Here is a 24,362-nt window from a genome sequence, read left to right on the forward strand (position 1 = left end):
TGTGTGAGTTGATGAATGTTTATGGATCATTGGCGAATAAAAACATAAATGTGTGTAAAAAAAAACATAATGGAGATATAATTAATTTTTATTAAGTGTTAACAATGAAATTATGTGGTTTTTATAATCAATTAACACTGCCTTTGTCATTTTTTTACAAGATGGACAAAATTTGTCACCAAAAAAGTCATTCCGTTTAACCAAAATTTCGGTTTTACCGAGTGACACTTTTGGTTATACCAAATGACGATATTTTCAAACAATGCTAACAGGCTGATCTAGCTAGCTAGCAAGCAAAAAGACAATTAAACATTTTATATTTAGTACAAGTTTTTAAAATATTACAACATTTACCATGTTTTATAGCGGTTGTACCAAATGACCTGATGTTTCGGGACATGTGTATGAGCAAGTGAAAACATGAATTTTTCAAATGGTTAAAAGAGAGTTAGTTACTTTGCTTCATGACCATGTGGTCTTTTGCAGGTGTCTGAATGATGTCACAGCCTGTCACATGATATTGACCGCATGACTTGATCCAAAATGTTCCCTTTATATTGGTTACTCCGAATGACATAAATGAAATTCATTTTTCCGGACATTCTTTCTCATAACAAAGCAACGACTTCTACACATAATTTTAATACCATTTTGCACTATGTTGATATATGATGTTATAAAATCATGCCAGAATAAAAATTATATACATTTATTACATTTTAAGATATTTTAATCACAAATGAAATGGCTGTATTGGCCTTTGGATGGTTAAACCAAATGACATTTTGACACTTCAAAATCTTTAAAATACCTTTATATGTAGCAAAATATAATTAAAACCTTTTGGATTTAGTACTACATACTGCGAACATACCTATAAAACGTAAGTATGAGCATGTAAATAGTTGGAAAAGGTTCATTTGGAATGCATTTTAAAATAAATTGGACGACAAGCTTGCCTATATGAATGCGTTAGATGCATTCAAAAACATGGTCGCTATGCAGTGTTTTTGCTTAGGGGAATAGCAAACAGCCTGTCCCCATGGTGCCGAAATCACTAGAGAAGCCAAACAACATCTTTGTTCAGGTGGGAGTAATGTGGAACAAGTGCAGAAGCAAATTTGACGTTTACTTTTTTTCCTTCTTTTAGGAAGAAATATTGACTACACTTAGGCTACCGCTTTACATGACAGCAGTACACTAACTAACCATGTAATCATTCTGTTAGCATTTTAAATGTATATATCATGAAATATAAGCTAAGTCAAAGTTCATAAAGTTAACAAGAATCTTGCAGAACTAAAAATGCGTAATAAAATACTATTCGATACGAGTACGCTACACAGTACACACTGCAACATGCGCTCTTCTGACGAACTCAGGATGTCGCAACCAATGAAGATTCGGAATACAGAGGCGCGCCTCTGATTGGCCAGCGAACGTGACCAATGACAGCCCGTGGTCCAATGAGAGTTGCGGATGATGCGACATGCCATCTCACTTCTCTGTCTGCTAGAAGCGTGAGGACGGTCTGGAGTGTAACGTGGGGGTAAGTCAAAGAAAATATTTTTTTATCGCGATTAGAGCTGAAGCCTCGTATGTCGTGGTTTGGAAATAATCTATGTGGTTTTAAATGGCTATAACGACTTCGTCCCAAGACTTTATAAGGTTTGAAGCTGAGGTGTTGACAGCATGCTGCACATGTGCATGGGACATTTAACTGCCATTAACACATGCATGACAGCACAGTGACAGCAACAAGACATGCAGCTCCTCTAGTGTATTACAGTTGCTCAGGCTTCTTCTTTTATCATAGTTTTTCTTTAAGTTGTTTACACAGAACAAAACTTGAGTTTACTTGACATTGATATGTATGTGTGTGTGTGTGTGTATATATATATATTTTTTTTTTTTTTCAGTTTGTCATAAGTAATGAAAAAGACATTTAAAGGTGATTTTAAGTCACTCACTCATAAGATATGTCTAGCTATGATGCACACTTTGTGTCAGATGATTGACAGCTATGACTAACCCCACTTGTTTTGCAAACCACTCCTCATAATCATCTTCATCGCCTACTTTAGTAATTCTAGCCATAGCTACTGGTGTTAGTCATACTTTGACCTCATTACTATGTCTTACAAACATGTTAAATTGTTTATTATTATTATTTACACACAATGTAAAGGTTTATCTTTGTGAGCTTTGGTTTTACGTACAACTGCCATCCTGTGTGGAGAGGTTCTTGAGACTCCAGAGACACCAACAGCTCCAAATATCTGTTTGCTGCTCAAAAGTGGCTTTTTTTATATATAGCTGCACTTTTAATACAATTAAATTGTTTGACAGAAACTTCCCTTAATAAGTCTGAACAAGTTCTTCTGTGCTCTAAATCACTCACAAATCTTATGATAGTTTGATAATCTCTTTTCAGTTTTCACACAATATTAGTTGTTTTCATGCCTTTTGCAAGATATTGCGCCATTTCATGCTTTTCATCTTCAGAAAGATCTTTCTTCCTCCCCATATTGCATGAGAACTGTGCCTTGCTTAATAATATTGAACAACCTCTTTAAGTACGTTTCCCATTTAGAAGATCTGGCAAACCACTTAATAAACCTGTCTGAGATTGATGGCAGTTATCTAAAAAGATATGAGAAATAAAACAAACAAACACTTTATTTGAAAAACTAAAACCTGCATGTTTATTGTACTGAAATCCTACTGATATGTCACTTGCATAATAATCTGGTACACAGTATATGCCTCTTCTATGTGAGCATGACATTTAATTGTCTTCATTTTTTTTTTTCTTTTTTTTGCTAAATAGCTGAGGAGTGAAAATGGATAGAAAAAATGAAAAGAGTGAAGCCAAAGGTAGGTGTTTGTGTTGTTTTAATATATTATGATTTTCATGAAAAGAAATCAACAATGAGTATTTCCGCTAGTTCAGATTTGTACTTGCCTTTAAATGTGTGTGTGTGTGTGTGTGTGTGTGTGTATATATATATATATATATATATATATATATATATATATATATATATATATATATATATATATATATATATACACAATTTATTTATATTTAAATATGTGTGTGTGTGTGTGTGTATAATTATTTTTATCATTTTATTTTTCTGTTTCCCAGAAAGAAATATATTTTTCATTAAACACTGTTTTTTTTATTTTTTTTAACCAAAAAAAGTTATAAAAATGTACAATAATTTAAGTTTTTAAGCAGCAATACCCAGAGATTATACAGCTATCTCCATGACCACTGTAAATATGAGGTAATTGCTTTTATTTTTTTCAAGGCAAAGGAGGAAATAAACCTTTCCAGTCTGACAAACCAGAGGGCTTTTTACAAGTAGAAAGGTATGAAGCAAATTTATCTTCATGACTTCAGAAAACAAAGATGATAAATAAAATCTAAATGGATTTCTAATTGGTGGCTTAAATTCTGTATTTCATAAACCTAACATTTCATTAAATTACTTTTGTACAATGTCTGCAAAGTTTCAAAAAACTTACTAAACATTTGTAAAGTTTACTAAACTTGTGTTTTGTAAACATCTATAAAGTGTCATAAACTTGTTTCATTTAATTTCCGTAACTTGTTTTAATAAACAAAATGAAAAGTTTCATGAACTTGTTTCATAGGTACTATTTACACCTGGTATTAAGATGCCTTTTGGTCGATCGGATCAAAAGTGAACGACGCTAAATACAGGTGTAAACAGGGTCTAAAACGTTTTGAGCTTGTCTGCTTTTGACCACTTCCAAAGGTAGATGAAAATGCATTTGACTGGATTGCTTTCGTAGTGTAAACAGTCATGTGGTCAAATGTGTTCGAACAGCCACAAAAGACGTCTACTCTCCTCCTACTGAACTAACGCGTAAAAAGCGCGCTATCCACACAGGATGTAAACTGACGACTGAAGACCCAAGTTTGGTTTGAAGACGAAAAATGTACCAATCACAATGTTCTCTCACCATTCTTGATTTCTAACACACGCTTACTGCATTCAACTGGTCTTGCGGCTGTCAGAGCAGAAACAAAAGCTGATACTCTCCGTATGATTTTCCTTCATCTCCGGGTGCGTTCATATGCAAATTGTGCGAGCTTATTTCATCCATTAGATCGACAGATCTGAAAAAACCCATACATTTACCCACCCATAGACCCTCCCCTCGAAGAAATCAGGACAGAAGTGGTTGAAAGTGGACAAAAGAGACGGATTAAAACACCAGGTGGAAATGGGAATAAGTCTCCCTCGTCTACTCGTGATCAGATAGAACAAAACACATCTTAATACCAGGTCTAAACAGGGCCATAAATATGTCAAATTTATATAACTTGTGTTTTGTGAACTTGAGACTCTTAAGTAATGTCTGTAAAGTTTCGTAAATGTGTTTCGTAAACATCTCTGAAGTTTCTCAAACTTGTAATAATGTTGTGTAAAACTATTGCCTAACTTTTGGCTGTCTAGAATACCGAATTTCAACCTCCTGCCCAAGACCGTAAAGAGAAGAGTTTATGCCCTAAAGAGGCTCCAGCTCCAGAGTGCCAACATAGAGGCGAAGTTCTACGAAGAGGTCCATGAGCTAGAGAGGAAGTATGCTGGGCTTTACCAGCCTATCTTTGACAAGGTATGCAAATGAATCTCTGTAATACCAAGCATCCTGTTTAAACATGCTCAGTGTATCCAAGTTAGGTCGGAGGTGGTTTACTTAAAGTCCCCCCATCTATTTTTTTATGTTGTTTAAATGTCTATGTGGTGTTTTTAATATTAATAATAATAAGACAAACCACGTGCAAATTCATAAGTCAACATAAGCGGATTCGTAAACACCTCTGATTGGCCATTGTGCTCGCGCGATCAACAGATATGTCTGTGATTGGCTACAATGATCAACACATGGGAGCGTTTGAAAGCACAAGGAAGTGTTTGAATTTGAAAGCGTTTTGAAATGCCTGCTTTAAAACGCTCCCGTGTGTATCTGTATAAGTGCTCGGTGAAGAGCATCATTGATGTCTATTTACAACATGTTTTTGTAGCGTTGATCATTGTAGCCAATCACAGACATGTCTGTTGAGCTCGTGAACACAGTGGCCAATCAGAGGCGTTTTCGAATCTACTCAACAGTGCTCAAAGCGTCATATTTTGACGCTTTATTGTGTAAGTCTAAATAAACCGTTTTTCAGTCGTTTATCGTTAAGTTCAACTAAATTAGTTTAATTTTCTTCTCAAAACTGGCGTCCATCCATTGACAATAATGCAGGTGAAAATTCCTTTACACTACTAATCGGAGCAGATGTGACGACACGCGGACTGTGATAAAGGCCTATAAGTGATGTGCCCTTGAAATGATGATGTCACCTAACACAATGCTCATGTGTTCAGAGACGGGAGATTGTGACGGGTGCTGTTGAACCCACAGATGAGGAATGTGAATGGCAAAGTGACAAGGAGGAAGACGAGCTTGCTGTAAGTGGATACTTGTGAGAATCCTGAAATGACATTATATCAATTACACATGCCGGTTTTCTTGCCGAACCTTTCTATGGGAGCCCTGAGCTATTGAACTTCTCGTTTAGAGATCGTGTGCTAATGGTAGATTTTATAAACTGATTTACGCCCACAGGAAGATTTGCAGAAAAAAGCTGCTCTGGAGGAGAAGAAAGCAGATTCAGCCAGCGCCGTTGATCCGAAAGGAATCCCGGAGTTCTGGCTCACCATCTTTAAACATGTGGATATGCTTGGAGAAATGCTGCAGGTGAACTTTCACATTACTTTTCCTTAATATCTTCGCGAAAGCTTTCGCAGATGACATTTGGATTTGTTTTACATTTGGGGTCCTTTTAATTAGGTGAGAGTAGACGCCTCTCTCAGTTCAAACAACAAACTCAAACTCCTCCGACATTTCTCTTTAAAAATTCTCATTTTAGACTTCTAATTCGTGACCGATGTTTTGTTTTGTCAAAGTTCACTTTTTGGCTCGTTTCACTTCAGAAGGCCTTTATTAACTTCCTGGAGTCATATGGATTACTTTTATGATGGATGGATGTGCTTTTTTGGGCTTAAAAAAATGACACCATTCACTCCTATTATAAAGCTTGGAAGAGCCAGGATATTTTTTAATATGACTCTGATTGTGTTCATGAAAGAAGATCATATACACCTAGGATGTCTTGAGGGTGATTAAATTATGGGATAATTTTCATTTATTGGTGAACTATCCCTTTAAGAAAGCATCTGACCATAGTGATGTGGATCTTTGCACAAGCTCTGGCATCTAGTCATGTCACGTTTATTTATATAGCACTTTACAGGTGCTGGTCATATAATTAGAATATCATCAAAAAGTTCATTTTTTTATTATAAATTATTTTTAAAAATGAAACTTTCATATATTCTAGATTCCCTACATGTAAAGTAAAACATTTCAAAAGTTTTTTTTTTTAAATTTTGATGATTAGAGCGTACAGCTCATGAAAGTCCAAAATCCAGTATTTCAAAATATTAGAATATTTCCTAAGATCAATCAAAAAATGGATTTGCAAAACAGAAAAGTTCAAGTTCTTTAAAGTATGTTCTTTTGTGCACTCAATACTTGATCGGCAGGACATATTACAGCAAATGACTTGCTCCTAGCACAAATTACAGCATCAGTGAAGTGTGGCATGGAAGTGATCAGCCTGTGGCACTGCTGAGGCACTATTGAGCCTTCAGATCATCTGTATATTGTTGGATCGACTGTTTCTCATCTTTCTCTTGAAAATATCCCATAGATTCAGGTCAGGCATATTGGCTGGCCAATAAAGCACAGTAATATCATGGTCAGCAAACCACTTGGAAGTGGTTTTTGCACTGTGGGCAGGTGCTAAAGTCCTGCTGGAAAAGGAAATCAGCATCTCCATAAAGCTTGTCAGCAGATGGAAGCATAAAGTGCTCCAAAATCTCCTGGAAGATGGCTGCATTGACTTTGCACTTGATAAAACACAATGGACCAACACCAGCAGACGTCACGGCCCCCCCAAATCATTATTGACTTCAGAAACTTCACACTAGACTTCAAGCAGCTTGGATTCTGTGCCTCTCCAGTCTTCCTTCAGACTCTGGGACCATGATTTCAACATGAAATGCAAAATTTTCTTTTATCTGAAAAGAGGACTTTCGACCACTGTTCACTGTCCAGTTCTTTTTCTCCTTAGCTCAGGTAAGATGCTTCTGACGTTGTCTCTGGTTCAGAAGTGGCTTGGTAGTCCTTTTCCTGAAGATGTCTGAGTGTGGTGACTCTTGATGCGCTGACTCCGGCTTCATTCTACTCATTGTGAAGCTCTCCCAAGTGTTTGAATCGGCTTTACTTGACAGTATTCTCAAGCTTGCGGTCATCCCTGTTGCTTGTGCACCTTTGCCTACCCAATTTCTTCCTTCCAGTCAACTTTGCATTTAATATGCTTTGATACATCACTCTGTAAACAGCCACCCCATTCAGTAATGACCTTCTGTGACTTACTCTCTTTGTGGAGGGTGTCAATGATTGTCTCCTGGACCATTGCCAAGTCAGCAGTCTTCCCCATTAGTGTGGTTTCAAAGAACAAAAGATACCCGGAATTTATACTGTAGGGATGGTCATTTAATGAAACTCAAATGTAAATATTCTAATATTTTGAGATACTGGATTTTGGACTTTCATTAGCTGTACGCTCTAATCAACAAATTAAAAAAAAAAACCTTTTGAAATGTTTTACTTTACATGTAGGGAATCTAGAATATATGAAAGTTTCATTTTTTAAAATAATTTACAATAAAAAAATGAACTTTTTTACGATATTCTAATTATATGACCAGCACCTGTATACCAGGGGCTGGAAGGCCACAGTCCTGCAGAGTTTAGCTCCAACCCCAATTAAACACACCTGAACCAGCTAATCAAGGTCTAATTAGGCGTACTAGAAACTCCCAGGCAGGTGTGTTGAGACAAGTTGGAGCTAAACTCCACAGGACAGTGGTTTATACAGACACCTGCTTTATACAATAGATTGTTTAAAAGCAGCAGCTTTACAGAATTAAACATGAAAACGGTGTCAGTGTCTCTTACAATTAGATTTACAAGTTCATTTTTTACTATAAAGTGGCTCTCCAGTGTGTTCATGTTTTCACTCACGGACGTCTGACCTCGATGGACTGAACAGAAGAAATGAACCAGAGAAGATTTCCATGTCAAAGAAGGCGGAGCTTCAGAGCCACACCTACCTATTGCGTAATCTCCACGGACCAATGGCAGTTCGAAGGTGGTTACCAGCCGGAGCGAATTTTTCTGGAAAGTTTGCTTTGTCAGCTGTTCCAAACTCTTGAAACAAACACCAAAAGAACTTCAGTTTGCCTGATTTTGTTTGAAAAGATGTCACACCAATTTCGCTTGAAGTATATTAGGGCCTTTACAGGGAATTTGCCACTGTTTGTTATGCACAACATGAACCATTGGCCAATAATACTAATATTATTATTATACATTTTATAATAATAATATTAATAATAATAATAAATATTTTAACTGTAGGGTCACATAGGGAGCTAGAGCTTATACATTTTATAATAAACATTTTATTGGACTGTCCTGCTTTTATTGTAGTTTTTTTATTTATTTTTTTTATTGTATTTTAAAGTTATTTTAAAGCTCACTTAAGGACTTGTTTTGTAAGATTTTACCAGAAAAAGTTTTAGGATTTTTATATGTACATTTAAAACATCTTGTGTAATTTTAAACTGCTGTATTTTACTCTATTTTTAGTTTTTATTTTGTATTTACGCAACTCTTGTTTACCATGAAAATAGCCTCAGCTGCTGAGATGTCATTAAAATTTTTAATCCTATTTTCATCCTATTATTACTAAGCACATTGCATAAATATATGATGTATGATTTATAGAAAGTGACTGCTTTGACCTTTTGGATAAAGGGTTGATGTGGTTTACACAGGATGTGGTTTTTGTGACAGGAAGCCCTTAGAGGATATGCAAGTTTGTATTGGTGAATGCTGAATTCACATGCAATCTGATTATATTGTCATTTAATGTATAATTTTCTTGAAATTTCATTTGAATACGTAAGTGATCAGTTGGACTATACATAGTCTGCATCCTTTGTGGATTCTCTCCGCCCTGTTTCCTCCATTCCACACAGTGATTTCCACCTAAAATCAGTGCCGAAAGCATAAAGTTGAATCCATGCCAGCTTAGTTTAACCATTCTGGAATCCTGTTTTGTTTCCTGTAGGAGCATGATGAGCCAATCCTGAAACACTTGCAGGACATCACTGTGAAATTTTCTGAGCCTGGACAGCCAATGGTTCGTCAAACCAGCCAAACAATTAAGCCTCTGTTTACTTACTACTAACATTTAAACACATACATACAGGTATTATTTTTAATATTGTTCAATTGTTTGTCAAAAAACAGAGTTTCACGTTAGAGTTCCACTTTGAGCCCAACAGCTTCTTCAGTAACTCGGTCCTCACTAAAGTCTACAAGATGAAATCGGAGCCAGATGCAGTAGATCCGTTCTCTTTCGAGGGGCCGGAGATCGTGGACTGTGAAGGGTAAGATGGAGAAATAGTTAATGGTGCTTTCTAATAGAAATCCTAACCATAAGCCTTTAAGTATATACCCTACCAATCAAAGGTTTGAAATTAAGATTTTTTTTAAAGGAATCTCATATGCTCACCAAGGCTGCTTTTATTTGATCAAAAATACAGTAAAATGGTAATTTTGTGAAATATTATTAGAGATTAAAATGAGTGTTTTCTATTTGAATATATTTTAAAATGTAATTTAGTCCTGTGATTATAAAGCTGAGTTTTTAGCATCATCAGTGTCATATGATCCTTCATAAATCATTTTAATATGCTGATTTGCTGCTCAATGTTTTTAACATTGATAATAATAATAAGAACCATTATTAAAAATTGAACACCAATAATAATTGAGCAGCAAATCAGCATATTGGAATGATTTTTGAAGGATCATGTGACACTGAAGACTGGAGTAATGATGCTTAAAAATTCAGCTTTGGCATCACAGGAAGAAATTACATTTTAAAATAGAAAACGCTTCTTTTAAATTGACATTTAATAATTAAATTAAATAAAAATAAGATTAAATAATAAAAAAAAATGCTTAAAAACAATATTTCACAATATCACTGTATTTTTGTATTTTTATTTTTTCAAATAAATGCAGCCTTGTTGAACATTAAAGACTTCAAACACATTAAAAAAATTGTAATTATTCCAAACTTTTCAGCGGTAGTGTAGAATTGATTTTGCATGAATGACACATCAATTTGTGTGGCCTGTTTGGGAGAGAATTACGATTTTTCGCTTGGCATTTACATTTGATTCAGTTCTTTAAATCTGGACTACCAGAAATGATTCCATTTTCCATTGTTTTTTTAGTTGTAAGATTGACTGGCAAAAAGGCAAGGATGTGACAGTCAAAATTGTTAAAAAGAAGCAGAAACACAAAGGAAGAGGGACCATTCGGACAGTCACCAAAGAGGTTCCACAAGATTCATTCTTCAACTTCTTCAATCCGGTTAAAGGTATGTTACACTGCAATGAAAAATTCATAACGATTTTAGTTGAATTTAGTAGTTTGGCATTATATCATTTGGATTTGGTTTCCTGTGTAGAAGAATAATGAATCACCATTAACAGCACAACAAAAGATTATCTTAGTTCTTGAAACAACCCAAACAAATCTCATAGTTTAGCATTACGCAAGTGTGACGGACAGAGTAATATGGTCCTGTTGGTATGATTTAATTGTGGGATTAAGATAATTGAGTGGTTTGGCATCATTTCTTGCGTCATGGCGTTTCATGAAAAGGCTCTTGAAATATACTTATGATCTATGTCAGTAGTGAATTGCTTTGGTTTGTTGATTTGGCAAAATATGATTGGATTAATCATTATACTGTCCATTTTAGGGTCACATCTTGTGACCTCATGTCCTGTTTTTTGGTTAGTTCAGATGTCTTTGGTCCATGTTGTGTTCAAATTTCAGTCGAACCGCACCAGAGTTCGTCTGGAAGTGGACCGAGACCTCATGAAAAGGTGCGTCTCGGTCTGCTTGATCTGATGGTGGCATTCACACTTATTCAAATGAATCACACTTACAGAGCAATTACACCAGAGTTCGTTTTATTCAAAAAAAAAAATAAATAAAAATGCCACGTGTGAACACACCTTGTGTTTGAGGTCATGAAGAATATCAAACTTAAAAACTGTGAAATTTCTCTGAAATTCTATTTTTGATGGGATACGCCTGTTTAATTAGATGCTACTGGAATATATTTCTGTGCAAATTTACTTTTTAGTGTCTTCTGGACAGCAGGGGGCATCACACAATTATGTTTGTCTGAATAGATGGACCATCCACTGGATGGCAAATGTTTCCACCTTGGAACTATTTTGTATGGAACACAAACTACCTCCAGAGGGCGCTTTACAACTCAGAAAGCTGAATCTTGCATTAAAATCTGTCTTACTGGAACCACTTGGACACTGAAAAGTACAATCATTTTAATTTATCAGTTCTACAGATTTTCTGACAAACAAATGGAAATCCATCCGAGCAGTTTCTTTAAAATGATTTTTAACATTCAATGCTATGTAATCATGTACCATCTATGTATCTTCATCAGTGGTCTGGAAAAAAAATACACCTTAATCAAATTTTTGGTCCCACTTTATATTAGGGGTCTTGAACTATGTAATAACATTTAAATTAATCATTTGATACAGTGCACTTGTTTGTATATATGAATGTTTTACATTGCACTTATATTTAATATATAACTGAATGTAATAACAGCTGTAATTAATTTCTATAATTACATCTATAATTAAACTGTTGGCCCATCCCTTACCCCTTAAGCCACTTTTAAACCTAACTATACCAGGAAAACCTGTTTCTAACCCACCTCAATAGCAGAAAAAGTGTTTTGCAGTGCAACATGAACACAATAAATGCATTGTAAATCAGACACCTGATATAAAGTGTGACCAAATTTTTAATAGTCATTGAATTGAACATAAACAGTGAACGGTTAAAGCAGGAGAATTATTATTGACATTCAGAATTCCTGAGCAATTAGGGACCACAACAACATATTATTATTATTATCATTATTATTATTATTAATAAACTTTATTGTATGTAGCGTCTTTAAAAGAAGCTTCTCAAAGTGCTTTACATAGTAATCTAGTTGTGTTTGATAATTCAGTGTAGATTTAAAGGGGACCTATAATCACCCTTTCACAAGATGTAATATAAGTCTCTGGTGTCCCCAGAATGTGCCGCTATTTGGGGGTGAGCAAAAACATGCTGTTCGTGTGTGTCCCTTTAAATGCAAATAAGCTGCTGCTCCTGACCCTGCTTTCCAGAAGAGGGCGGAGCTTTAACAGCTCACGCTTTGGTTGCTCAACAACAACAAAGCTGGAGAATCTCACGCAGCCAAAATGACGATTGTCAGTAACAGTGTTCAGCCTTACATTGTTCAATTCTTAGCCATTTTAATGAATGCATTACAGAAATATGATTATTTAATTAAAATTATTTGTTAGTGCAGAAATCTTACCTATTTCACTTAAGTATGTATGACTAACAAATATGAGTCACATTAAGTTTGTTACAAGTGCCATTCAAATGATTGGAAATTGAATATGTGTATATATATATATGGCAATTGAAATGTATAAATATAGCCAAGGAATGTCAGTTGAATTTGTATCTTCAACGGCCATGACATTGTTGTGTTTCCTTCATCTCAATCAGCCTTCCAAAAATGCTGAGCATTTAATGCTTTGCATTTTTAAGCACCATGCTTCCCGTCAACCCCTCTTGTAGTGCAACAGGTAAAGAATGCCACCCGTCCTGCACACAGACTGTGGGAAAGTGCCACTCTTACTGTCAGTAACCGTGTCGCCGGATGTGTGTAATATATCTGTTACTGAGGTGATTTCCACAACATTCCTGTCTTAGGAGTGGCATTTACACTGAAATGACAGCATTGAGGCTGTAACTAAATGATGTAATGCTTTCAATGAAGTTCCAAAAAGAAATGTCTCCTTCAGGCCTGACTTTGATCAGGTCTTTTTCAAAAAAATGACTTGCGTCTGAATGGCTGACGCAAATCACAAAACCTGTCAGGAACATGTCTTGGTCATATTTCATCCTGAAATAGAAAGAAAATGAAGCCTGTTTTGGGACTGCTTTACACTGTTACCTTATGTTCATAACAAATGAACATTTTCACCCCAAATTCTCATTAACACAATGCAAAAATGGCTTATTGTTATACAAAAACTATTAAATAAAACATATTAATACATCATGGTTGTATTTACTACACTGAGTTTTAATTTGACAAAATTATATAATTGAGTCGCTTCACTGAAACTCGTAATATCTAGAGTATTATGAGAGAGTGCATTACCTGCATCTGGCTGATATTCTTCAGGTCAGACTTATATTCATGATCACAAAATCAGTTTGAATGTCCGCTGAGGAAAGCGATATCTTTATCTTTTTAACATTTAAGACATTCCCATTACAGCGCTAGTTAAAGCATTTATCAGTTGCGTCCCGTAAGATGTTTAAAGTAAAAACAACATCCTTGTTTCCTTGTTTCAGTCCATTTCAGTATAAAAGTCTTTGCGACTGACTGACTCACTCATAAAAATGGCATCTAATGGCGTATTAATGTAACTTTCACTGAAGTTGAAACATGCTCTTTCTCAATACCAAAAAATACGGCATGTTATTTTTATAAAATATTATTTTTATAAAAATATAAATTTTTATATTTTTATAATTTATATAAATATATAATTATATTTACATATAAATCACATATCTGAGGTCTAAACAACTATATTCTTGTCTAAAAAAAAACTCTTAACTACATTCTGTTACAAAATAATAGTAGTATCTATGAAAATATGGTGGGTTTGCTCGTCCGCCATGACACTCACTTTGAGAATGCTGACAGCGGAGTGATTCAAACTGTGAAATGGTTCCTGTGGCAATATTGATTGAATTATATATATATATATATATATATATATATATACACACTTACCGGCTTCTTTATTAAGCACACCTTGCTAGTACTGTGTTGGACCCCCTTTTGCCCTGTAGAAATTCTTGGTGGCACAGATTCAACAAGGTGCTGGAAGCTTTCCTCAGAGATTTTTCATGAAAGCATCATGCAGTTTCTGCAGATTTGTCGGCTGCACATCCATGATGAGAATCTCCTGTTCCTACAATATCCCAAAGCTGCTCTATTGAGATCTGGTGACTGTGGAGTCAGTTTCAGTATAGCAAACTCATTGTCATGTTCAAGAAACCAATTTGAGATGATCTGAGCTTTGTGACATGGTGCATTATCCTGCTGGAAGAAGCCATCAGAAGATGAGTACACTGTGGTCATAAAGATAGGGACATGATCAGCAACAAGGTCGGCAATGGCATTTAAACGATGCTCAAGTGGTATTAAGGGGTCCAAAAGTGTGGCAAGAAAATGCCCTCACACCATTACACCACCAGCAGCCTGAACCGTTGATACAAGGCAGGATGGATCCATGCTTTCATGATATTTACGGCAAATTCTGACCCTATCTGAATATTGCAGCAGAAATCGACCAGGCAACGCTTTTCCAGTCTTCTGTTGTCCAATTTTGCTGAGCCCGTGTGAATTGTATTCTCAGTTTCCTGTTCTTAGCTGACAGGTGTGAACTTCTGCTGCTGTAATCCATCTGCTTCAAGTTTGGTCATGTTGTGCGTTCAGAAACGCTCTTCTTCAGACCTCGGTTGTTACGAGTGGTTATTTGAGTTACTGTTGCCTTTTTATCAGCTCAAACCAGTCTGGCCATTCTTCTCTGACCTCTGGCATCAACAAGGCATTTTTACCAACAGAACTGCCACTCTCTGGATATTTTCTCTTTTTCGGACCATTCTCTGTAAACCCTAGAGGTGGTGGTGTGTAAATCCCAGTAGATCAGCAGTTTCTGAAATACTCAGACTATCTTATGCTCACTAAGGCTGTGTTTATTTGATCAAAAATACCATATAAAGTAATAATGTGAAATATTATTATTATTATTATTATTATTATTATTATTTAAATGATCTTTTTATTAGTTCAGTGTTTTAAAATGTCATTTATTCCTGTGATGGCAAAGCTGAATATTTGGGATTCATGCTTCTGTACATAAATCTTGTCCCATTCTAATATTAATACTTCTTTTTGTTTTCTTTTCTAGCTTCGCCTGATGGAATGGTGAGTGAGTCTTCCTTGCGTTCTCAGTGTTTTGTTGTGTTTGTAAACATCTGAATCATTGAAGTATGCAGTACACGTCTTTTAGCGGCCTACACAAACACATACTGTAGTACAACCCTCCTCTGCAAGTTTAGAAAACACGTCACGAACAAGAAACATTTAAAGAGTTCTTGCGTCAGTAACGGTCAACACTTCATATAGTAATGTAGCTGCTTAAACACAAGTACAGTCCTTTCACAATGATTTGTCAGTTAGCATCTCTAAACTCACACTCTGAAAGTATTGCATTAATATGAAATTAGGAGATGCTGTTTTCAATCCTGTAATTGGTAAAAGTAAAATACACTTTCAAGTTTTTAATTTAAAATACAATCCGTTATATGCACTGTTCATGTGTTTGTGTCCAGGATGAAGACTTGGACTTCACTCTAGCTTCAGATTTTGAGGTTGGACATTTCTTCCGGGAGAGGGTCATTCCCAGAGCCGTGCTTTATTTCACAGGAGAGGCCTTAGAAGACGACGAGAGTGTATGTCTACTCTTTTGACTATTAATAATGTAAAAACTCGGACTGACTATAGTGAAAAAAAACCCTGAAAATATTCCATATATATCTTGATGTATGTATCTGATCTGCATTGGCTTAAAGAGTTATAAAGTATTTTATTTTATTGGAATTTATTTTTGATATTTTTTATATTTTTTTCAGGACTTGGGTCCTGGTACTGGTCACCTTTTTATTTTTATTTAGTAGATTTTTATCATAAATAAATGGACAAATAAAAAGTGCATTAACATCTATGGCAGCAAAATATTATAGAAAATATTGTAAATATTGAATGTATCACCCAGCTTCCTTGGGAAATCAAATAGTACATTTGATTTATAATATTTCTGTAATTCCATGCTGTTTTGCAGTTTGAAGAGGAGGATCTTGAAGAGGGAGAGGAGGAGGTGAGGATCCATTGATAGACAGCCTTATCGTTTATTTATGGGCAATAGCAATTTAACAGCAAAATATTATTGTCATTCAGGACCTGGATGAGGAAGGTGAAGAAGAGGATGAGGGAGATTTTGACCCCACGGTGAGAATTTAAATCCTTTTCCCAATTTGTTTGCAATTGATTAAAAAGCAATGTGACTTTGTGCAGATTGTAATTTGAAAGCAGCATGTAATCGGAAAGTTCTGCTAGGATGTTAGGCTGTTTTCCAAATAGAATACTGGAAAACTAGTAGATATTGTATGCGGCTTGCTTTGATTGAGATATCTGTCATATATATATATATATATGTTAGGGGTGTAACGGTACACAAAACTCACGGTTCGGTACGTCCCTCGGTTTTGAAGTCACGGTTCGGTACAGCAGGTGGGGAAAAAACTAAACATGAAATTACTTTTTTTTTTTTTTATTAAACAGTGGTTTAATAAACTGTGTCTCTGTCTTTAAATATGTTATAAATTATAACTAAAAGTTTCTTAAGGATAAAAAAAATTATCTCTGCTAATGCTATAAACTATATAGTGAGCCCTTACTTGAACTTTAGGCTACTATAATATTAAAGGTAAACAACAGAGCCCAAACTAGATAAATTCTAAATTCAAACGCTATTTATTTTTATTTTTAATAATCAACACTCAAATAACAAAGTAAAATATAATGAATATATAGGCTAATACAGCTTGCATAAATCAAGCGAAAGAGTTCATTTCTCTGGCGAACTAACAAACTGTCGACACTGAATGACTTGCCTGAGGTAAATGTTATGCTACGTGACATTGTTTACAAGCTATTTTATTGACGTCTTTCCGCCGTTGAAACACTGATTGAACGATTACACGAGATATGACCGTTTCAGTAAGTTGTACTGTATCTTTCAACATACCTTGAGATGTTCATTCATGTTTATTCTGTAACTAGTATTAAAGAGGAAGAGATGATCACGTTCACTGAACTGAGGCGCCTATACAGTGATCTGTCATGCCACATCAAAGCGCGTCAAAACGGCATTTTCTGTTTGAATTTCGTGATTTCGTGGACAGAATTTGAAAGATGACACTTTGTTTCTTATTAAAAGTAACAAAATGCAGAGCTTATTGCGATTATTGGTGGTTAATGGTTGTTAGGCTACAATGCTGTATTCGTTGTGTACTGCTTTTGTCTTATCCACCAGTCTTTGCCTGTTGTCGTAGTTCACCAAGAAAGTGTTCCCAAACAGGAGACCTGACCTTAATGTAATGCATTCAGTACACACGTGCACCATACCGAAAGCCCTGTACCGAAACAGTTCGGTATGAATATGTGTACCGTTACACCCCTAATATATTATATATACATACATTTTGCATTTCAAAAAGTTGAGGGAAAAAAAAATGTTCACTAACAGAAATTCTTTCCAGTATCTTATTGAAAACATATTAAATTTTAATAATTCAGTGCTTGCCAAACACAAGTTAGTTCCTTTTTTTTCCCCCCTTTTAACGAAAAAACAGATTTCTTTATATTGTTTGTCAACTCTGTTACTGTCAATTCTGTTACATACTGTCAACACTGTTACTCTACCTCGGTAACAGAGTTTGACGGTAACAGAATTGACAATTTTAAACTTTTTAGCCAAAAACTCCACTTGCTAGCATAAATGCTAAGAGCACATGGCACTAATGAAATCAAGATTAAAAGACTTTTAAACAACCCACTGTGTGATCAGTGATAAATTCTGTTTTCCTTTTGATATTGTGGTAACTATTTTGATGTTTTACAAAATAAGTCTTGGTGTAAGAACTTTTTAGATTAAAATATTTTCTCAGAGAGACCAAACACACCTTACAGTGCTTATAAGTGAGGGAAAGTGACATCATTTCCTGTATCTTACATAGTTGTGGGAGATAATTCCACCAATTTAAAGGCAAAGTATGGTACAGTAACAGAATTGACGCAAGATTTATGGATTTATGGATTTTTATAAGATCAAAGTTGTTTTTAAACAATTTAATGTTGTATTATTAGGAAAATAACTGTTTAAGGCTTTTATAAATAAAATAAATTAAATATTACTAAAAGAAAAGTAAATAAAATATTTTGATCACACAATGATACATGATGGAAAAAAAATACTGGGTAATTCAGACAACAAGAAATCAAAATGTATTTTCAGCTATATAAGACACTTTTTACAGAAAATATTATATTGTTATGGCCTGTAACATCTTGTGATCCATGACAATGAGTAACAAATTATTAAAATAATTACAAATATAACCATTTTAAAAAAGCAGAAAAAAATAATAACTTTGGACACCAAATGTACCTGCAATTATAGAATCACCCATAGATAGATAGATAGATAGATATGAAACCGTATAAAATATGCATCCACAAACTAAGTATGCTATACATGACTTACTGTTTACTTCATATTTGTAATTCATTTTTATGTGAAAATGTCTCAACAATTTGAGATATTTGCATTGTAGGATACGGTACACAGTGTGCTCAGTTGCAGTACATACTGCAAAATAGTAGTAGTTGTAGTATTCTGTTCCAAACATAGCTGTCTCTGAATCATTAAATAGACTTTTATTGCTGATCTGTGTTTGATTGAGGTGGTCTGGATTGAAAGCATTAACTTGTGTGATGCTTCATAATCAGTTGCATGTCTGATGTGTAAACCTGTGTGTTTGTCCCTCCACTTCCCCTTTACAGGCATAATTCATTTCTCACTTCATGCATTTCTAGGTAAGAGATACAGAAGGGATGTGGCTCTTTTTCCCGTCAATCTTTTGATCAGTCTTCCCTTTATTATTATTATAGTCTTTCTCCTCTGCTTTCACTCTTATGTCACTTTCACATGAGAGGGTTGTGTTTGGACCAAGGGTTAAAGAGTTAGTTCACACAAAAATGAAATTTCTGTCATTAATTACTCACCCTCATGTCATTCCACACCTGTAAAACCTTTGTTCATCTTCGGAACACAAATTAAGATATTTTTATGAAATCCGAGAGGTTTCTGAACCTCACATAGGAAGCAATGTCCTTTCACCTTTCAAGGTCCAGTAAAGTAGTAAAGACTTTGTTAAAATAGTCCATGTGACTAGTGTCGGTGTTTTGACGTAGAAACCGGAAGCGCTGCACTGCATCTACAACGTAAACAGCATCAGAGACTGAAATTGTTGAATAAAGTCTTTATTTTTGTTTTTGTGCACAAAAAGTATTCTCATCGCTTCATAACATTAAGGTTGAACCGTTCTGGACCTTGAAAGGTGAAATGATGTTGCTGCCTATGTGTGAATCAGATACCCTCGGATTTCATCAAAAAGATCTTAATTTGTGTTCCGAAGATGAACGAAGGTCTTATGGGTTTGGAGCGACATGAGGGTGAGAGAATTAATGACAGTAATAAAATTTTTGGATGAACTAACCCTTTATCTAACTGGAGTCTGCATTTCGGCATGATTTAAATGCTCCGCTGTCTATCCAGATATGAAGATTCATTGGATGAATGTATGGCTCGATTAGACTTTGTTGCATCAAAAGTGATAAGACTTGTCAGTTTTATGGACATCACCATCTTTGATATTACTTTGGTCAATGCCACTGTTACTAGTAAGAGAATATGGGCTTGATTCCCATTGCACATTCATACAGACAGTATTCAAGACACTACAGTAAGTTGCTGTTTGAACTGGATATTTCAAGACTCACATCTGTTAGTAAATGCGGTTGTCAATCGCAAAAACTGACAGTCTGAACGTAGCCATAGTAAAAATATCAAGCAAAACATAATTATGCAAAAAAATGTAATGTAAATGACTAGTATTTCCAATGTTGACTAGCAGCAGCAATACAATTTAGTCGAATAGTCTCACACATCCCTACTCTCTAGTAGTACTTTGATGGTGAAAATACTTTGCAAAAATACCCTGTAAACATAAAAAGTTTGAAAGCAGATCAGCCAGGAGGACACAACAATCAAACTTGGAATTGGACAAACAAAAGTGTGAAAATGACATTTTGTGAAGTTTTTCTTAGACATTAAAGACTAAACTTTTCAAGTCACATTCACTAAAATAACCTTAAAGGTGAAGTACGTCATTTTTTCACAGTAATATACTTGGCTTGACATATTAACCTCTGGCTTAAAGGATTAGTTCACTTGAAAAATGAAAATTACCCCAAGCTTTACTCACCCTCAAGCCATCCTAGGTGTATATGACTTTCTTCTTTCTGATGAACACAATCGGAGTTATATCAGTAAATATACTGACACATCCAAGCTTTATAATGGCAGTGAACAGGACCAACGAGTATGAAGCTCAAGAAAAGTGCATCCGGCCATCATAAACGTACTCCACACGCCTCCGGGGGGTTAATAAAGGCCTTCTGAAGTGAAGCGACGTGTTTGTGTAAGAAAAATATCCATATTTAACAAGTTATAAAGTAAAATATCTAGCTTCCGCCAGACCGCCTTCTGTATTCAAATTATGAAGAAAGTGAAACTCGCGTCAGTTACGCTTTTGTTTTTTTTAGCATAAGCATTTTGAACTGCGAGAGGTGTTACACTTTCTTCATAAGTTAAATACGGAAGGCGGTCTGACGGAATCTAGATATTTTACTTTATAACTTGTTAAATATGGTTATTATATATACACAAACGCATTGCTTCATTTCAGAAGGCCTTTATTAACCTCCCAGAGTCGTGTGGAGTACATTTATGTTGGACGGATGCACTTTTTTTGAGCTTCAAACTCGTTGGTCCTGTTCACTGCCATTATAAAGCTTGAATGCGTCAAGATATTTATTAATATAACTCCGATTGTGTTCATCAGAAAGAAGAAAGTCATATACACCTAGGATGGCTTGATTGTGAGTAAAGCTTAGGGTAATTTTCATTTTAAAGTGAACTAATAGCGTGATTTGGGGGCGGGACTAACTTTCCAACCAATGACATTCAGGGGCGGTGCCCAAACTTTTTGGAAACAATATTTTTTTCAATTACTTTGATGCAACTACTGCCGCAGAAATTTCATACTTCACCTTTACCAAACAAAGCATGTATTATGAATCTAACTATCATCAGGCAAGTCATTACTTCCTGTTCCCCAGTGCCTGAAATAATACTCTTAATCTTTTATCTCCATCTTGTTCTTACAGAAAGAGCCTCCTCCTACAGAGTGCAAACAGCAGTAAGACTCGTGAACAGACAGCCACGGCACAACTCGGCTGTCCATCAGACAATTAGACGATGTGGATGCAGACCTAATTTCCTCGTGGACTCGCTACACTAATGCAATAGGAAACCAAACGCTGTTTAGGAAATGCATGTTTGTTTATTTCTCTACTGTTTACTTTTACAGAGATGACCTCAAGTGTTCTCATTCATAAGTCGTGTGATATCGCGTCCCAAAATTTAGCATAATGTATAAAGTACTACATTTTTCTTTTGACTAAGAAACCTTTTCTATATTCAAAATGTTTGCCTAGTGTGTGTGAGGTCTAGCAAAGATGCCATATGTGTTTTGAATTCTTAACGTCTGTATGCAACCATGGCCATTTTTTGCAACATAGCAGGTTTATGGACACTCCCCAGATGATATGAACGTCCAGTGTAGCATCACTCAGGGTTTTTTGCCAACAAAATGAACCTGCTGTCTTCTGGAATTTGACATAACTGAAATGTCCGACAACGCTGTTACAATGTAGTTACTAAAGTGTTTTGATGTGGATCGTCCTGCTCATTGGTAGCTGAACGATGTGGATTGTGGTAATAAATACTCATGATTTGTCTCCAGGGTTGGGCATCATCGAATTCCCAATCCTTGCGTGACGTAAAGCATATCCATGCCGTGCACGTTGACATGAGATTTCAACCATATTTTATTTCGCCATGTGGTTATGTGTCGAGTTGCTTGCATTCATGCACAGAATTGCATCAGTTACAGTATTGAGAATGTTAATAAGCAGATCTTAAAGCCATTGCAGGTTCACCCTCCGTTTTAACTGTGTGCAAGCCGTAGCCTTATCTGGAACTTCTTTGGTTTGTAATGCAGCATTGTTTCCATTTTTGTACAAAATAGACAAAAAGATTCTATTAAATGTTGTGCGACATGATGCCGCAAAGTCTTGCTCTTTTTTTAAAATAACTGAAATCTGACTTACCATTTTCACTTGGTGGATAAAGTGGGAACCCATATCTAAGGACCAGAAAATCATAGAAATCTGCAGGTAGGCTCTCAGTAAGCAACCAGAACACCTTAGCAAATACATAGCAGCATGCTTAAAGCATTAGTTCACCTAAAAAATGAAATTTCTGTCATTAATTACTTACCCTCATATCGTTCCAAACCTGTAAGACCTTCATTTATCTTCAGAACACAAATTAAGATATTTTTGATGAAATCCATGTTTTTTATCTCCCATAGAAAACAATGAAATTACCACATTCAAGATCTAGAAAAGTAGTAAAGACATCGTTAAAGGGTTAGTTCACCCAAAAAAATGAAAATTCTGTCATTAATTACTCACCCTCATGTCGTTCCACACCTGTAAAACCATCCATCTTCGGAAGAGAAATTAAGATATTTTTGATAAAATCCGATGGCTCAGTGAGGCCTCCATTGACAACAAGATAATTAACAGAAAGGTACTAAAAACATATTTAAAATAGTCCATGTGACTACGTGATTTCAGTAAACGAAGCTTCGTTACGTCATATGTGTTTCGAAATTTCAATGGTTCACCACTGGGGGGGCGTGACTTTTGCAGTTTGATACATGTTCTGAACCACTGATTCAAAGCAAAAGATTCGTAAAGCTTTAAAGCTTCATGAAGCAGTGTTTCGAAATCGTCCATCACTGGATATTGTTGAATAAAGTTGCTATTTTGTTTTTTTGGCACACAAAAAGTATTCTCGTCACTTCATAACATTAAGGTTGAACCACTGTAGTCACATGGACTATTTTAAATATGTTTTTAGTACCTTTCTGGGCATCTGAAAGTGTTAATTATCTTGCTGTCGATGGAGGCCTCACTGAGCCATCGGATTTTATCAAAAATATCTTAATTTCTCTTCCGAAGATGGATGGTTTTACAGGTGTGGAACGACATGAGGATGAGTATTTAATAACATAATTTTCATTTTTGGGTGAACTAACCCTTTAAAATACTCAACGTGACTAAAGTGGTTCAACCCTAATGTTATGAAGCGTTCTGACGTAGAACATGGAAGCTCTGCAGTGTGTCTTCAACGTAAACTGCATAGGAGAATGACAGGGTAGAGAAGAAATTGTTGAATAAAGTCATTATTTTTGCACACAAAAAGTATTCTTGTCGCTTTATAACATTAAGGTTGAACCACTGTAGTCACGTTGACTATTTTAATGATGTCTTAGTATCTTTCTGGACCTTGAATGTGGTAATTCCATTGCTTTCTATGGGAGATAAAAAAAAACTCGGGGATTTCATCAAAAATATCTTAATTTGTTTTCTGAAGACGAACGAAGGTCTTACAGCTTTGGAACGACATGAGAGTGAGTACTTAATGACAGAAATTTCATTTTTGGGTGAACTAACCCTTTAAAATCACTCAGAATGTCCTAACAACCAAATATCAACGCTTTGACAACCACCTACTTTACAACACCTCAGTATCGTGGCGCCAGGCAAACCGTTCACATTTCCTTCAGAAAGAGACGTCTACTTGTTTTACATAAGTATGTTGAATGTAACATACTTTCCACAAGCTCATTTTACACCATATTTTGTCTTTTTAAGAGAAATATAATGCTTGAACTGACCATGGAGTGCTATAATTACTATGTGAGCGCAATTAGGTGGAAATTAGAGTGGGAAGCTGATCCCCCACCAAACCAGATTCCATGAACTGTCAGCTATGTGTGGAATCTCAACACTGACAGGACTAGTACAGCGGTCATGAGCGCTGGCGCGACTACTTCACCAATGTGAGGCGGCTTTGTGTGAAATATTTCCTGGCATTCTCTTAGTACTTTCTCAAGTG

The 24,362-nt window shown here is 35.5% G+C and overlaps 1 protein-coding gene across 2 annotated transcripts; it reads left to right on the top strand.

Moving 5' to 3' along the window:
* Positions 1–1,459: 1,459 nt before the first annotated feature.
* nap1l4a (nucleosome assembly protein 1-like 4a) lies at positions 1,460–22,456 on the top strand. 2 transcript variants are annotated; one of them, XM_051884433.1, is made up of 15 exons: positions 1,461–1,549; positions 2,831–2,877; positions 3,318–3,378; positions 4,494–4,653; positions 5,409–5,492; positions 5,650–5,781; positions 9,287–9,358; positions 9,469–9,608; positions 10,464–10,609; positions 15,336–15,352; positions 15,760–15,879; positions 16,269–16,304; positions 16,385–16,435; positions 19,052–19,084; positions 21,500–22,456. In XM_051884433.1, exons 2-14 carry the CDS (start codon positions 2,844–2,846, stop codon positions 19,055–19,057), a joined length of 1,059 nt encoding a protein of 352 aa, XP_051740393.1. In that variant the 5' UTR covers positions 1,461–1,549; positions 2,831–2,843; the 3' UTR covers positions 19,058–19,084; positions 21,500–22,456. The 2 variants fall into 2 exon arrangements, with proteins under 2 accessions (XP_051740392.1, XP_051740393.1); XM_051884432.1 differs by lacking the exon at positions 19,052–19,084 and having other exon boundaries at positions 1,460–1,549.
* The last annotated feature ends 1,906 nt before the right edge of the window (positions 22,457–24,362 follow it).

Source organism: Ctenopharyngodon idella, chromosome 24 (assembly GCF_019924925.1).
Source record: "Ctenopharyngodon idella isolate HZGC_01 chromosome 24, HZGC01, whole genome shotgun sequence".
NCBI lineage: Eukaryota > Metazoa > Chordata > Actinopteri > Cypriniformes > Xenocyprididae > Ctenopharyngodon > Ctenopharyngodon idella.

Excerpts from the sequence above, each read along its gene's own strand:
- nap1l4a (XM_051884432.1), top strand. The coding sequence starts at position 2,844 with ATGGATAGAAAAAATGAAAAGAGTGAAGCCAAAG. Across the intron at positions 2,878-3,317 it reads TGAAAAGAGTGAAGCCAAAG|GCAAAGGAGGAAATAAACCT; the intron begins GTAGGTGTTTGT and ends ATTTTTTTCAAG. Across the intron at positions 3,379-4,493 it reads GGCTTTTTACAAGTAGAAAG|AATACCGAATTTCAACCTCC; the intron begins GTATGAAGCAAA and ends TTGGCTGTCTAG.